The sequence below is a fragment of the Rhineura floridana genome, chromosome 14, assembly GCF_030035675.1.
Source record: "Rhineura floridana isolate rRhiFlo1 chromosome 14, rRhiFlo1.hap2, whole genome shotgun sequence".
NCBI lineage: Eukaryota > Metazoa > Chordata > Lepidosauria > Squamata > Rhineuridae > Rhineura > Rhineura floridana.
Window position 1 is genome coordinate 10,041,844 of NC_084493.1, and position 14,417 is coordinate 10,056,260.

At 42.6% G+C, this 14,417-nt stretch overlaps 1 protein-coding gene across 9 annotated transcripts in view; it reads right to left on the minus strand.

The window, feature by feature from the left end:
• Window positions 1-14,417, minus strand: part of DMXL2 (Dmx like 2) — a 98,895-nt gene that overhangs the window by 62,966 nt on the left and 21,512 nt on the right. For all 9 annotated transcript variants that reach the window (XM_061595750.1, XM_061595743.1, XM_061595745.1 and 6 more), the window contains exons 4-10: window positions 11,815-11,893; window positions 11,224-11,389; window positions 9,624-9,690; window positions 4,583-4,761; window positions 2,709-2,898; window positions 1,835-2,009; window positions 262-495 (exon numbers count right to left, since the gene is read on the minus strand). In XM_061595750.1, the coding sequence (XP_061451734.1) occupies window positions 262-495; window positions 1,835-2,009; window positions 2,709-2,898; window positions 4,583-4,761; window positions 9,624-9,690; window positions 11,224-11,389; window positions 11,815-11,893 (1,090 nt within the window). The remainder of the gene's footprint in view (window positions 1-261; window positions 496-1,834; window positions 2,010-2,708; window positions 2,899-4,582; window positions 4,762-9,623; window positions 9,691-11,223; window positions 11,390-11,814; window positions 11,894-14,417) is intronic.

The window sequence follows — 14,417 nt, forward strand, 5'->3', positions numbered from 1 at the left end:
ATTTGCTTTGCATGCAGAAGGTCGCAGGTTCAATCCCTGACATCTCCGTGTGGGAATGTTCCCTGCTTGAAACCCTGGAGAGCTGCAGCCATAGTCAGCATAAGCAGTAATGGGCTAGATGGACCAATGGTCTGACTCAATAGAGGGGAACATTCTATGCTCCTAATTCAACCCCCCCAAAAAACAGCTCCATTATTTATTTTGTCACCACTCTAAACACTCAGCTGCAGCTACCAGGGAAGAGGAATTTATGCTACTAACCATGATCAAGTTTCATCAGTAAGCCCCTTTCTCTCTCTTTTTCTTCTTCTCTCTCTCCATCATCAACATCTTCTATTTTTTTCATCTCTAGATCTGTAAGTTCTCGGAGATGTTGCATAAATATTTCAGTCGAGGATGTAAAATGGAATTCTTTATTATTTAGCCAATGAACCACAAAGCCTTCGTTTCCTTCATCTAAATTAAAAGCTGTCTTAACCAAAGCTGGTGGGATGTCTGTGGAAATAAAATAATTTTCCCCCAGAGGAAAGAAGAAAAAAGGACAAAGTTTGGTCTTGAATTAGATATTTAAGAGATCATTGATATCTATATTATATTGCATAAAAGAATATAAATATCATTATCATTTATTTTATGCTGCCTTTCCATAGCAGCTATGGCTCACGATGGCTCACAACAATTTTAGCAGTTACATAAATAAAACAATATAAATAGTCAAACAATAGACATAATAGTCTCTCTCTTTAGGCTTCACTTTCAGTTTGCATTTTAATTAGATAATATGCCAAATAATTGTTAATAGCTATTTAGTAGTACTTGCTCTCTAAACCAAAATTTGGAACCCCCCTTCAAAAGTGCAATTTCAAATTCTGGATTGGAGGGCAACCACTATTCAGACATCATGGCAAACTACACAGCAGGGGAGAGGAGGGAGCGTGCAAGGCCATAGCCTTGAAAAATTATCTGAACAGGCCCAACATTTCAAGAGCTAAGAGTTCGTTTTGACTGCACACATGTTACATAATAGAAACACTGTTTATTTAAAGTAATAGAGGAAGGAAATCATTAATGTGGAAAAAAGTGCTTTCCAAGATGTACAATTAACTGTCACATTAAACACTGTTTTCTTTAAACACACACAAACTTCATGCAATGAGCCTAAAACAGGGAAACCGCACATAATCTCCTTTGGAATTTTTACACAGGACAAACCAGGGATGCACAAATGAATCTATTTCCCATCTGTGCCAGTTTCTCACTTGCTTGCTCATAAGCCTGTTCCATTCCATTTCTGCATTTAATTTAATTTATATAAAGTATTGTTAGCTGGTCTTCAGCTGAAAAAAGGGCTCCCAGCACAATTTACAAAGACAAGTCAAAAGACTGTCCCTGCCCTTGGGCTTACAATCTGAAAGACACAACACAAAAGGAAGAGACTGGAAGGATTAACAAAAAAAGCAAACTCAGGCACTAGCGCTTAACTAATCTGTTAATTTTTAAAACCAGAAATCTGCATGAAAATTCTCATTTTAATATGCATTTAAATATATGTCTTGAATGTATTTTTTTTTACTCAATATACATTTTTCAACATATTGGGTTGGATCCAGACAGTGCAATCCAATACATGTCTACTCAGAAGTAAGAGCCATTGGATTCAATGCAATCCAATACACACTTACCTGGGAGTAAGTCCCATTGGATCCAATGGAGCTCACTGCTGAGTAGGTATGTATTGGATTGCAGCCTGTTACATGAATCTACAGGACAATAGGACAAGCCTCCCTAGGACAAACTATGACCAGGTTTCCAAGGAACAAATTGTTTATTTTACCTGTGTTAGGGTTAATGCTTGCGGCTATATGGAAATGGCAGAGTGCATTCGCATGGTGTGAAATGTGCCTCTGAACCTCATGGGTTCCCAGCTGATTGGGTAAATCTTCCGTGTGAGTTATAAGTACCGATGATCTTCGCTGACCCTTTCTCAAGTTTTTCAAGTGATGGATTGTCTGAAGCAATTGAGAAGGGAGAGAGAGAAGACTTTAAAAAAAATGTAAAAGAAAAACAGGCTGATCTATAGTGAGGAAAACTCAAAGCAAGTTCTCCTTTTAAAACTGGGCAAAGTTTGGCGCACGGCCAATTTTTATTTTTTTAATTAAAAAACGAAATCCATTTTAAAAATTATTTACCCTACATCCTGCAGATGCTATCTTATTAGGAGGTCCATTCCGCACAATACAGGGATCAGGCCTTTACTGTGGTGGCACCTATCTTTTGGAATTCACCCCCCCCCCAGGTTACATATCAGACAGACACAGTTTCTATTGTCTTTTCAGCACCTTTTGAAGACCTTCCTTTCCAACAACCCTTTCAAGTGAAGCTCTTTATCTCAGCCTGTATCTGTATTGGATGCTAAAGTGTTTTCACATACAAAAGTTTTTTTTTTTTTACCAGTATCATTGCTTTTATGTAATGACTGGGGCTTTGCCCCTGCGTGCTTTGTGAGCCAACCCCTTCCCCCCCCACAGGGACTCCCAGCTGGGGAGGGGGCTTGGCCTGAGAAGAGTCCTATGGGCCACATGCAGAGGCCACGTAGGCCATATTTGGCCTCCAGGCCTGAAGTTCCCCATCCCCATTACAGAGAGAGAATTCTAAAGCTAGATGCATAAAAGTGAGCCTCTAACAACAGGTTATTTAGCTCACCGTACCTCCAAAGCATGCTGAATGTTGTCTTTGTGCCTTCCAGAACGAGAGAAGCTGCTGTTGCTGCCAATACTGGAAGTGCTAGTCTCACAAATCTGCTCCCCCAGAAGACTGTCTTCGGGTAACAAAGTCTCTGCCCACAGCCGGCAAATGCCGTCGTGGCATGAAGTAAGGAGCACGTTGCAAACAGAACCCCTAAAGGCAAAACACAGGGATATTACCACTTGCGGCTTAACGGCTCACAGCACAGGGGTAGAATTGACCGTAGGATTCACATGGCTGTTTGGAACAACAAGTGTGGTCTGAAGTAGAATGTTGCAATGTATCTTCTCCTTGGGCTCCTTTTGGGCAGAAGGAAGGAAGGAAGGAAGGAAGGAAGGAAGGAAGGAAGGAAGGAAGGAAGGAAGGAAGGAAGGAAGGAAGGAAGGAAGGAAGGAAGGAAGGGAGCACACCTTTTAAAGATTTCAGCCAGCCATTCTCTCCAAGCAGGGCACTCCACTCTTAGCCAGTGCTTCTCTCTCTTTGACTCTGTCTGTCTCTCCCCCTTTCCAACGTAGTCTACATTCTGTGCCCATTCGGCATGCTTAGTCATTACTCGGCTGGGGATTGGCCTCTTAGCATTTTTTTAAAAAGTTAAAGTACATCTGTGCACCTCGGGGTTCCCCGAGCATGCTAACAGCTTCCTCTTGCTCCTTAGTGGCCCTAATTTGGCTCCAATCCCATTGCTGTCCATCAGTTACACCTGATTTCAGAAGCAATGACATTTCAAAAAAGCCACCCAGTGGAGACCAGTATCTCCAAATGTCTGTGGGGCAGTGAATCCACTGCAGGCTTCAGTCTGACCTTTCAAGGAGCTGTCCAAGGTGCTGAAATGATTCCCAAAATAGGTTCAGCACCTTGGACAGCTCCCCAAAAGTTTAGACTAAAGCCTGGAGCCAATTCACTGCCCCACTAATATCAGACCCACCAGTCTTCGTGAAGCCACCTAATTGGACTTGCTTTTCATTGTTCCAATCCTGCTAACGCCAACCAATAAATTATGGCTGAGATCCAAAGAACAGCAAAACTCATTCCATTCCTTTTTTCTTGTCTCTCCCAGTCGCTCACCATCACCCCAAAAACCCCACACAACAACAGTACTCTAATCATGGAAAGGAGCTTTGGGAAATAAAGTTTTCAAAAGCAGTCTCTGCTGATGCTTGGGGATCAGCTGTCAAAAACTATACACCACTTTGAGAGTTTTCAAAGCAATTTACAAAACTACAAATAAAAAAAAGTACAAATTCCATTTTAAAATTCCACTGGGGTACTACAAGCCCTTTGCATGAACCTAAGGATGCAGTCCTTTGCATTTGTTCTTGGGAATGAGCCCCACTGAGCCAAGTGCAACTTATTTCTGAGTAAACATGAATAGGATCTGTAAGTAAGCACTTTGGATTCTGCAATTCTACACTACATGCCTAACTTTTATCAGAAAATACTTAGGTAATTCTCTTGCACAGACTCACTAATTGATACAAAAACGAGAGAGAGATGAAATATCATGATAGTACAAAGGAATGTATTACTAGAAAAGCCCAATGCATTTTGGCCTGTAGGTATTTAAGACCTTCATCAGTAGTCAAATAAAATATAAAAACAGTCTGCAGACATCTCTGGTTGTATAATCACCTTTCTACCTTTTTCTTTTATCAACCTTTACCTTGAGTCATCAGTGAAGGTAAAAAAAAATCCTTTGTGGCATCTCTTTTCAGGGGTCATTTTGAATGCTTATCACTTTTTGCATTTCCCCTCACTAATTCATAGCATGCAAACTGTAGAATTAATGTGCTACAGGTGCATATGTTTCTGCAATAATTCCCCCCCCATAACTTCTAACCTGGGCATAAATTTGCTAGTGTTTCGCCACGAAAATCCCGTCACTGCTCGAGGATGTGCCAGGTACACAAAGGCAAAATGAACGGACATGGATGTCTTCCTTGGTTCGCCTGCCTCTTGGGGAAGAAGAGAGGACTTCCAGCCAGTCATTGGATACCAGACTTTTAAGAGACAATCATCCTAGACAAACCAACACACAGCAAATTGGCAGTGTACACGTACAATTACAGAGATTTTTTTTAAAAAGCTGCAGGCAAGCAGGAATTGGATAAGGGCAGTGGTATTGGGGCAGGAAGGGTCATATGTTTTGCATGCAGAAGGTCCCAGGTTCAATCCCTGGCTGGGAGAAACTCCTTCTTGAAATCCTGGAGAGCTTCTCCCAGTCAGTGTAGGTAACCCAGAGCCAGATGGACCAGTGGTCTGATTCAATATGAGGCAGCGCTACACTGGCTAAAGGAAATCCCAAAGTGCGGTGGAGGCAGGGAGGGAAGAGAAGAATGACAGCATGGATGGGGAATCTTTGACTCTCCAGATGTAGTTGGACTCCAACTCCCCCAAGCCTCAGCCGCTATGGCCAGTGGTCATGGATGGTGGGAGTTGTAGTCCAGTAACATCTGGAGGGCTATAGGTTGCACAGTCTTGAGGTATAGCATAGATAACTAGAACAATTCTCTAAGTTGTTGTTTGTAACAGACATAATTTTCCATAGATTCAGAATGCAAGCAAATAAAAACTCCAACAAAAATATATAAATTAAAAATGAGGAGCAGCATCTCTCAAAACAGAACAGAACAGCTAAAATGTGACTGATAGATAATGAATGGCCAACCAGCAGAATATACACAGGAAACTGATACAATGTCTGGCAAAAGAAAAGTTATTTGAAGTTAGAAGCCACAAATGTACATCCACAAATGCACAAATAACACTTTAGAGACTGCTTTAGCTGTTACCCAATACAAATACATTTTGCAGTGAAGGTTAAGAATCCTTGAGAAGATGATAAGCTCATTATGTTGATCATAAGTAATGATTAACAGACTGCACTTACCAAAGAAATATTTAGTGCCATTTGATACATCCAGTAACTTCTTCTGAAAAAATGGTAACAGTTCTAGCCCCCCCTTTTATTCAACTCCCCACCCCATCTTCTGCATTCCATAATCAAGCCCCATCCCCACAGTTTCCCTTTCTCATTACTTATACAGTACTCTCCTTTGAACGTAACAGAATACAATGTTTTATACTTTTTAAAAAAAAACCTTAAGGGAGCCCTTAGCTCAGTGGAAGAACACATGCACTGCATGTATAAGGGTCCAATCCCTGACATTTCTAGTTAAAAAAGATCAGGCAGCAAGCTGGGAAAGACCTCTGTATTGAGATGCTTCCCAATGTGGAGCCAATCACTGCTGTTCTGCTTTAAGATGGAAGTGGAATAGCAACTCTGTTTCTAGACTTCTAATGCTCTGTAGCCAAGTGGGCAATGTTGGAGGGAGGGTGGTTTTCACTGGGACCAGTGTGCATGTGTGTGCACATGAATGCCCCCACGGCACTATCGAACATAACTCCTACTCCCTTGGAAACAGTCACACTTTAATTGAGAGGAGGAAGAAAACAGCAATAGTTATAAGGGTAATGCTATTTGGAAAGGGAGGGGTTAATGTGAGAGAGTTGATCCCTAGAGAGAAGAGACAGAATCTATACAGGCCATAACTGGCCACAACAGCAGTGAGATAGGCATAGACTCTTGGAAAAATTGTGCAGCAATTCCACTGAGTTTTACAAAGTCAGATTTCTGAGCTCTCGGGGGGGGGACTTAATGGGGAAAACATGAGGGGATTGTTTTGTCCCTAACAGTATGCAGATGTTCTTTAAGAAGTGAGTGAACAAAGTATGGCTATATCCCCAGTGTGGAAGCAGCTTAAGACGATGGGGAACAGTGGCCAATCAGAGCAGAGTGATGGGCCAGATCAGAGGGAGCTAACATGTGGCCCTCCAGATGTTTCTGGTTTACAACTCCCACCATTCCTGGCCATTTGCCATGCTTGTTGGGGAGTTAAGATTCAATATAAGGCAGCTCCTTATATATTTGTGTGCTTTCTATTTTAGAACAGCAGCTTATGAAACAGCAAGAAGCAAGAGCATCTTCCTTTTCACCTCTCTTGTAATAATGTAATTAAGCGGTATGTAAGTGGGCAGAATTAAATCAATCAATGAATCTCTTCTTCCTGATCATTTTCCTGCACCCCTTTTTAAACACTGATAGCTGGAAAATACAGAACCATGCTTACAGGTTTTGCCCTACTCCCCCCCTTTTGGTCTTCCATTCATTAGATCAGCGTTTCCCAACTAGTGGGCCACCAGATGTTGTTGGACCACAATTCCCATCTTTCCTGACCATTGGCAATGCTGGCTGAGGCTGATGGGAGTTGTGGTCCAACAACATCTGGTGGCCCACTAGTTGGGAAAGGCTGCATTAGATTCTCACCAGCCAAGATACAAATTTGCTACAATGTTTCTGGCTGCCTGGTTTAGTTACTCTCTTTTAATAACTTGCACACTTGCAGCGGTATCACTCCCTTATCCCTGATCTTCGCCAAAGAAGCAATTACACTGTCTATATAGGAAACACGGCCTGGATATAAAGTTAGGATAATAAATTATCAGAAGAGATTACAGTGCTTTCGAAGTACTATCTAAAAGTAATAAATCCTGAAAGGGATTTAAAAAAAATAAAATAAAGGACAATACAATCATTTCTGAAGAGATACACTGAAAGCCAACAACAACTACTACATTTCAGCGAGACTAAGCACTGTGATTGCCAATCTAAACCAAACTGAGCTACATGCCGTAACTAAAATGGTAACCATCTCTGGCAAAGGCAGAAAATGGCTTCCAAAACCATCTGCTTCAGTAATTTAGTCACAGAACTCTGGTGCTACGCACGATTGTGCACAACAGCTGGAGACAGATGGGAAAAAAGAGCTTTTGAAAACCTTCCATTGGGTCAGGTATTACTAACAAAATCTTGATTAAACGTAATATTAAGGGAACCATTCGGTTTTGAGGACAGCCTTAGCAGCTGAGGAGTTCAGGTTTGGCCAAGCAAGGCAAGGTGATGGAAAAACAGCATCCTGAACAGCTCCATCCAGGACTCAGGCTGGAGACTTCGTAACAGCAGAGCTTGGACGTTGTTTCAGCAACGGTCATCCCCAGACTAAGCCTTAAACAGCAGCTGCTGCTCTATCTGAGAAGCTCCATCTTCTGTAAGAGGCCCAGACTGCTTTAGCATAATTGACTCCAGTGGAGTAGAGCAGACTGTGGTTCCATCAGCGCTTCTCAGCTCCAATCAGAAGAGCAACAAACCCTCTTTGGGCAAAGAGGCACTACACAACAGGCTCCTTTTGTGCCCATGTCTCTGGTTTAATAAGGACATCCCTTGAAGATGAGGACTCCAACCCCAGAGTCATGACAGGAACATACTGCACAAATGATATACAGTTGCATTACACACTTACACAAAAATGGTTTCAACTAGAGATGCGAAGGCCCAGAAAAAAAACCCAGAAAAATTGGGGAGGGGGAAAAACCACGTTTTCCTCCATTTCTTTTCCTATTTTTTCCAGTACAAAATTGTGGAGGGGGAGGGGAAAACGGGAAAAAACAGCACACTTAGTTCCCTGCACAACTGAAACTTCTACCTTGCTGGTTTATGGCAGTTCTAGGTACAAACTGCAACCTATGAACCACATGAACCTATCCAAAACGGGCAGACCACAAGCGACAGCTTTTCTGGTTTCAGCAGCAAGGGTGCCAGATGCATGCTAGTGGCCATCCCCAGGGGTTGGCATCGTTGGGCATCTGCTGAGGCTCACTATCAACCCCTCTGAGCCTCCTGACACTGTGGCTCCTCCTCCTCCTCATTTGTTTATTCTTTATAAAAGTATTTCCATACCACCCTCTCACAATACATCAGGGCAGTGTACAGCAACATAAAAACATTTAAAAGGAATTCAAAACAATCAATAAAAATGAATGGCTACTCGACCTTTTAAACAACTGCACAGGCCTGTTGGCATAACAAAGTCTTCAAGAGACACCGGAAAACCAAAAGCAAGGATGCCTGCTGAATCTCTACCAGAACAGTGTTCCACAGCATGGGACCAGTGACACTAAAACCCCGACTTCTGGTTAAGGCCAGCCGGGCCTCTGTAACATGGAAGACAACTCACAGCGCTCCTTCAGATGATCTCCGTGATGGGGATGGGATATAAGGACTCAGGCAGTCCTTAAGGAATCCTGGACTCAGGTTGTTCAGGGCTTTGTAGATCAACACAAGAACCTTGAACCTGGCCTGGCAGCATATGGGCAGCCAGTGCAGATGTTGCAGCAGAGGTGTCACATGCTGTTGGCTCTCTGCCACCATCAGCAGTCTAGCTGCTGCATTTTGCACCAGCTGGAGCTTTCAGACCAGACGCAAGAGCAATCCCATATAAAGCGCATTGCAGAAACCCAGTCTCAAGATAACCAATGCATGGACTATAGTGGCCAAGTGGTCCCGAGCCAGATATGGCCATACCTGGCGTACCAGGTAAAAGGCACTGCTAATCACCAAGGTTACTTGGGCCTCTAATGACAAAGATGTATCCAGGGGTTCCCCCAAGCTACATACCTGCTCCTTTAGAGGGAGTGCAACCCCATCCAGAACAGGCAACTAGCCTATCTTCTGAACACAGGAACCACCTACCCACAGAGTCTCCATCTTTTCAGGATTCAAACTCAGTTTACTGGCCCTCATCCAGACCACCACTGCGGCAGCTACCTTTTCACTTGCCCTCTCCAAGCATGGGAAGCAGTGACGAATGTGAAGAGATGGAGGAGCAGCCTATCTTAGGCCGCAGCAAGACCCAGTTTTGCATCATGGCCTACCAGTTGAAGACCTGTGCATTAGACGTTACATGACTATTTAATACAAGACACATGGCAAAACAATTCTATTTTACTGAGCACAGTTAATGCAATCCCCGACTTATCCCTACCTTTCCAGCTGTCGCAAAATATTCACCATCTGGTGACCACTCCATCAGATGTACAGACACTGCAGTTCTAGAGCACAAAGAAGAGAATGCAATTCTCAGTTTAAGGAGAAATTACTATTTCGTGCAATCATTACAGCAACTGTAATGAATATGTAAAATGTTAAGATAAATCTGCTGTGGCAGACTAATGTTATTTTCACAATCAACCTCTTGTTGCACATACAGAAAAAGGTTAGATCAAAATATTTTAATTGCTGTATGGCAGGGATAGGGAACCCGTAGCTCTCCAGATTTCGCAAACTACAAGTAGCATTGTCCCTGACTGGCCATTCTGGCTGGGGCTGATGGGAGTTGGGGCCCAGCAATATCTAGAACCATAGGCATGCTGTATGGCATTATAAGCTTTATAAGCCAATGGGTTGTATACAACTAACTTCTACTCAGAATAAACCCACTGAAATCAGCGGACCCAAGTTAGTCCTGCCTATTAATTTCAAAGGGTCTGCTGTTAAGTATAACTAATACTGGATACAGCCCAATTATGTTATTACTGCAGGATCAAGACAACCATTTTTGCACCCTCAGTAAAAGTAATGAAATGGTGTTCCCTCCATTTGGGAAACCAGAGACTTCATCACCCACACTTTTAGTGTTTGAAGAAAGTGATGCGTGTCTATCACTGTTGTAGCATTCTGTGTAGAAGGAAGAATTTCATGTCAGCATTTAGTATGAACTGCCTGAACCAAATATGCTGACACATCGGACTTGACAGCAATATGAAGACAACTCCCAGATATACAGACGGGGAACAATGTTTTCTGGTTCTATACTGATTTCGTTAGGCACAACATTCTGAATGCAGTTTCAAATCACAAAGATTATATGCTGATAGGAAAACAACTGTTAAATATAACAAATCTTCAGCAAACTTTCAAGGACAGAATAAGCTGACAGAGCCTTGTTTCAAACGATCCTCCAAATCAGGAACAAGTGGCAGGTTTGCATGCGCCCTGTCCCCCAGCTCTCCTCCTTGAGAAGCTTCACTTCCACTTTAACATAACCCATAGCTTGCTATCATGTCCAAATTGGCAATCCGCCGCTTGCACTTACCCCTCCCCATTCCAAAACTAAAATTGGAATACCCACTTCAAACTGTGGTTTCCAATTTTGGTTTGGAGGGAAAGTGCAAACCATAGTTTGGCCACTCAGCTGTCACTCAAACTATGATTTACTCTAAACAGGAAACTGGAAAGGAATCTATATGTACAAGAGAGAGAAAAAAACACATGCAAACCCACAGCTCGGGTCCAATCCCTGACTGTGTGAACCAACCAGAGTTTTGTAATACTAATCATGTTTCCCTAGAATAAAAACTCTTTGCAGTTTGGAATGCATTGGGGATTTTGCACCTAACAAATTTGTCTATATCCACAGAGGTTTGTTGGTAGTCTGCACTGGACTATGTTTGGAGTGTAGAAGGGTGATATGGCTTTTTAATGAGCTATATGTGCAAAAAATTGAAGGTTCCAAAAGCAATCAGCTATGGAAATGTAAAATATTCCTGTCTTTCTTTCATGAACCCACCCACTCACCAACTTACTTGCAGTGCCAGACACATTTCCAGTTGTTTAGAACAGGATAGATTTTATCATCTTTGAGGTCAATGTCAGGGTCATCTTCCTCCTCCTCTTCCTCCTCTTCTAAGATATTACTAGATGGAGGGGCCCACAACTGCAAATAATCTGTTGCAGTCAGCAGCCAGTTACCTGGAAGCAATGGATATTAAAGTGAAATATACAACAAATACAAAGAATTCTTAAGCATAGATGTATTTCATCTGCAATAAGATGTCCATGTGATAGAGGTTTGGATGACAATATTAGGGGGGGAAATCTCAGCGAATTGTTGTACAGAAATACAAAGAAAATTACACCAACTTAAGTAGGGTGTTTGTTTTAAACAAGACACTATAATTATATTCAGGACTGTTCTGTAGCTTTTTTTTTTTTTTTAAAGACACTATAATTATATTCAGGACTGTTCTGTATGCTACAACTGAGTGTGAGCTGACCTTAAGACTTATACTAGAGAATGGAAAAGTATTTCAGTCATATTATCTCCCCTGAAGATCTCCCATAGTGATGCATCGTTACACATACTAAAAACCGACTTAATGTCCATTTCATATTACCTTGAGGATCCCATGCTAAGTTGAAGGTCATAGAACTGAGAAAAAAGTGTCCTGTTTTCAGCCATTGACACTTCAGTTGCTGCAGTGAAATATTAAAGAATTAATTCTTAGAGAGCAAAAACAACACACAGGACAAGGTATTTACCTTTGCACATTGCTATAAACTATTAGGTTTTAGTGTAGTTTTTTACAAATTCATTTGACATGATTAAGCAGATACATTGCTGACAAACAGCATTCTTCATGAATAACAATTAATGTCAATAACATGCCCAAATTAAGTACTTTTCAAGTAACAGAACGCAGTCACAGCTGTGGTATGAACACAAACAAAAAATGCATGTACTCCTTTCCTGTTCTGCATGAACAGCTAATTCTATTAGGAGGAAAATCAGTTCATATCCCACTCCTTAATTAGAAAGAGCAAAACTAAAACATAGAGATATGCATTCCTCTCGTACAACGATATATGTTTTTAAAATCCCATCATAAATACATTGGAGCCCATAGCTCAGTGGTAGGACATCTGCCTTGCATGCAGAAGGTTTAACCTTCAACCTCTGCCATCTGCCATCTGCAAGAGACTCCTGCCTGAAACACTGGAGAGCTGCTGCCAGTCAGTGTAAACAATACTGAACTACATGGACCAATAGCCTGACTCATTATAAGGTAGCTTCCTATGTGCCTACATTCTACATTATTATTATTATTATTATTATTAGTGGTATTTATTTGATTTCTGACCCACCCTTCAGCCTAAATTCCCAGGGCAGTTTGCAGCAATTTAAAATTCTATATTAGAAACAGTTTAAAATAAATCGCAGTCACAGGAATAGGGTGGGTTCTGAAAACACACATCTCAGGTGTCAAGGCCAGAGTAAAGAGGTACAATGAAGAGACATTTTAAGACCAGGAAACAATGTACACTAACATTAACATATCCTCTACAGTCTGTAATCTGAAACAGATTCTCCTAGTTTCTCATAATACTCAATAAGATTCAATTGGCCATAATATGCATAACTACAAATACATCTATGCTTCATAAACCACGGGCAAAATATATACCAATAAAACAAGTGTGCTCTATGAGCTAATGCCCATATTATATTGTTGCATCATATAAACAATAATGAGAAATTTGTTTGCTTATTTATTTATTTAAAAGCACCATCATAGGCAGCCCTGTCTTTCTAGATAACATATCTAAAAAAAACCCCTTAAAATATTTCTTAGCCCATACCCACACTATACATTTAAAGCACATGGCTGCCCCCAAAGAATCCTCAGTAACTGTAGTTTGTTGGGGTGCTGGGAACTCTAGCTGTGTGACTGCAGCTCCCAGGATTCTTTGGAGGAAGCCACGTGCTTTAAATGTGCCATATATGTACAGTGTGGGTATGAAGGGAGATCAGAATGGCACATTCCACAGCTGAGTCATGCTGGAAGCTGTGGTCCACTGCAGGGGCAGCAAGAGAGGTGGACCTCTAGGCAAAACCACCGGCCAACAAGGTGTGGTAGTAGAGAGAGGGGAGGTTTGTCTGCCAGTGCCGGGGGATGGCAGTGGAGGCTCAGTCCATTAGGGCAGATGGGGCACCGCCTGCCCTCTTCCTTACAACCAGTCCAGGGGGTGGCACTGCCTCTCAGCTTCCTCCTCCTCCTCCTTCAGTCTCAGCATTGCCCTCGTAGAACTCAGCAGGGAGGAAGACGGGGACAAACCTAGAACTGGTTTTATGTGGAAGGGCCATCGCTCAGCGGCAGAGCGTCTGCTTGGCATGCAAAAAGTCTCAGGTTCAATCCCCAGCATCTCCAGGTAATGATGGGAGAGACTCCTGCCTGAAATCCTGGAGAGCTGTTGCCAGCCTGCATAGACAATACTGAACTAGGTGGACCACTGGCCTGACTTGGCATAAGGCAGCTTCCTACGTCCCGTGTTCAGCTGTGGCTTCTCAGGCTGCTCATCCTGATTCTCCCTTTCCCTTCCCGAGCAGAAGGGCCCTTCCCCTCAAATGGAAAGAGGGCACCCACAAAAGAATTTGGTCTCTTGTCCCGGGAATGCCTGCATGGCCAGAAAAACAAATGCAGCCTGTTTCTTTTTGGGGAAGAGCCACAGCTCAGAGGTAGAGATCTGCTTTGCAGGCAAAAGCTCCCAGGTTCAATCCCCAGCATCTCCAGGTAGGGCTGGGCAAGACTCTGCTCTGAGACCCTGCAGATCCGCGGCCAGTCGGCAGAGACAACACAGAGCTAGATGGATCAATGGTCTGACTGGGTATAAGGCACTTAGTTTCCTGTGTTCCTATGGTATGGGTCAATTTGCATGGGGGAAAGCGGACAGAAGGGAGAGTGTTATCCTTCTCCCTCCCAACACTCTTGCAACGTTCCCCCAGTTGAGGTTCCAGGCTTTCACCTTTGCCCCAGCTTAGGTTCCAGGTGTACTTATGAGTTGCAAACACATAGCGGGACAACACAGCCCGGAGGAAAGCATTCTGGAGGGTGCGTCATAGAGGAAAATGACAGGTGAGGGGAAGAATTAAGTACTCCTGCTTTTACGTGCTGCTCCCCCCCCCCCAGTTATTCATCCTGCTCATAATACCACTTCACAG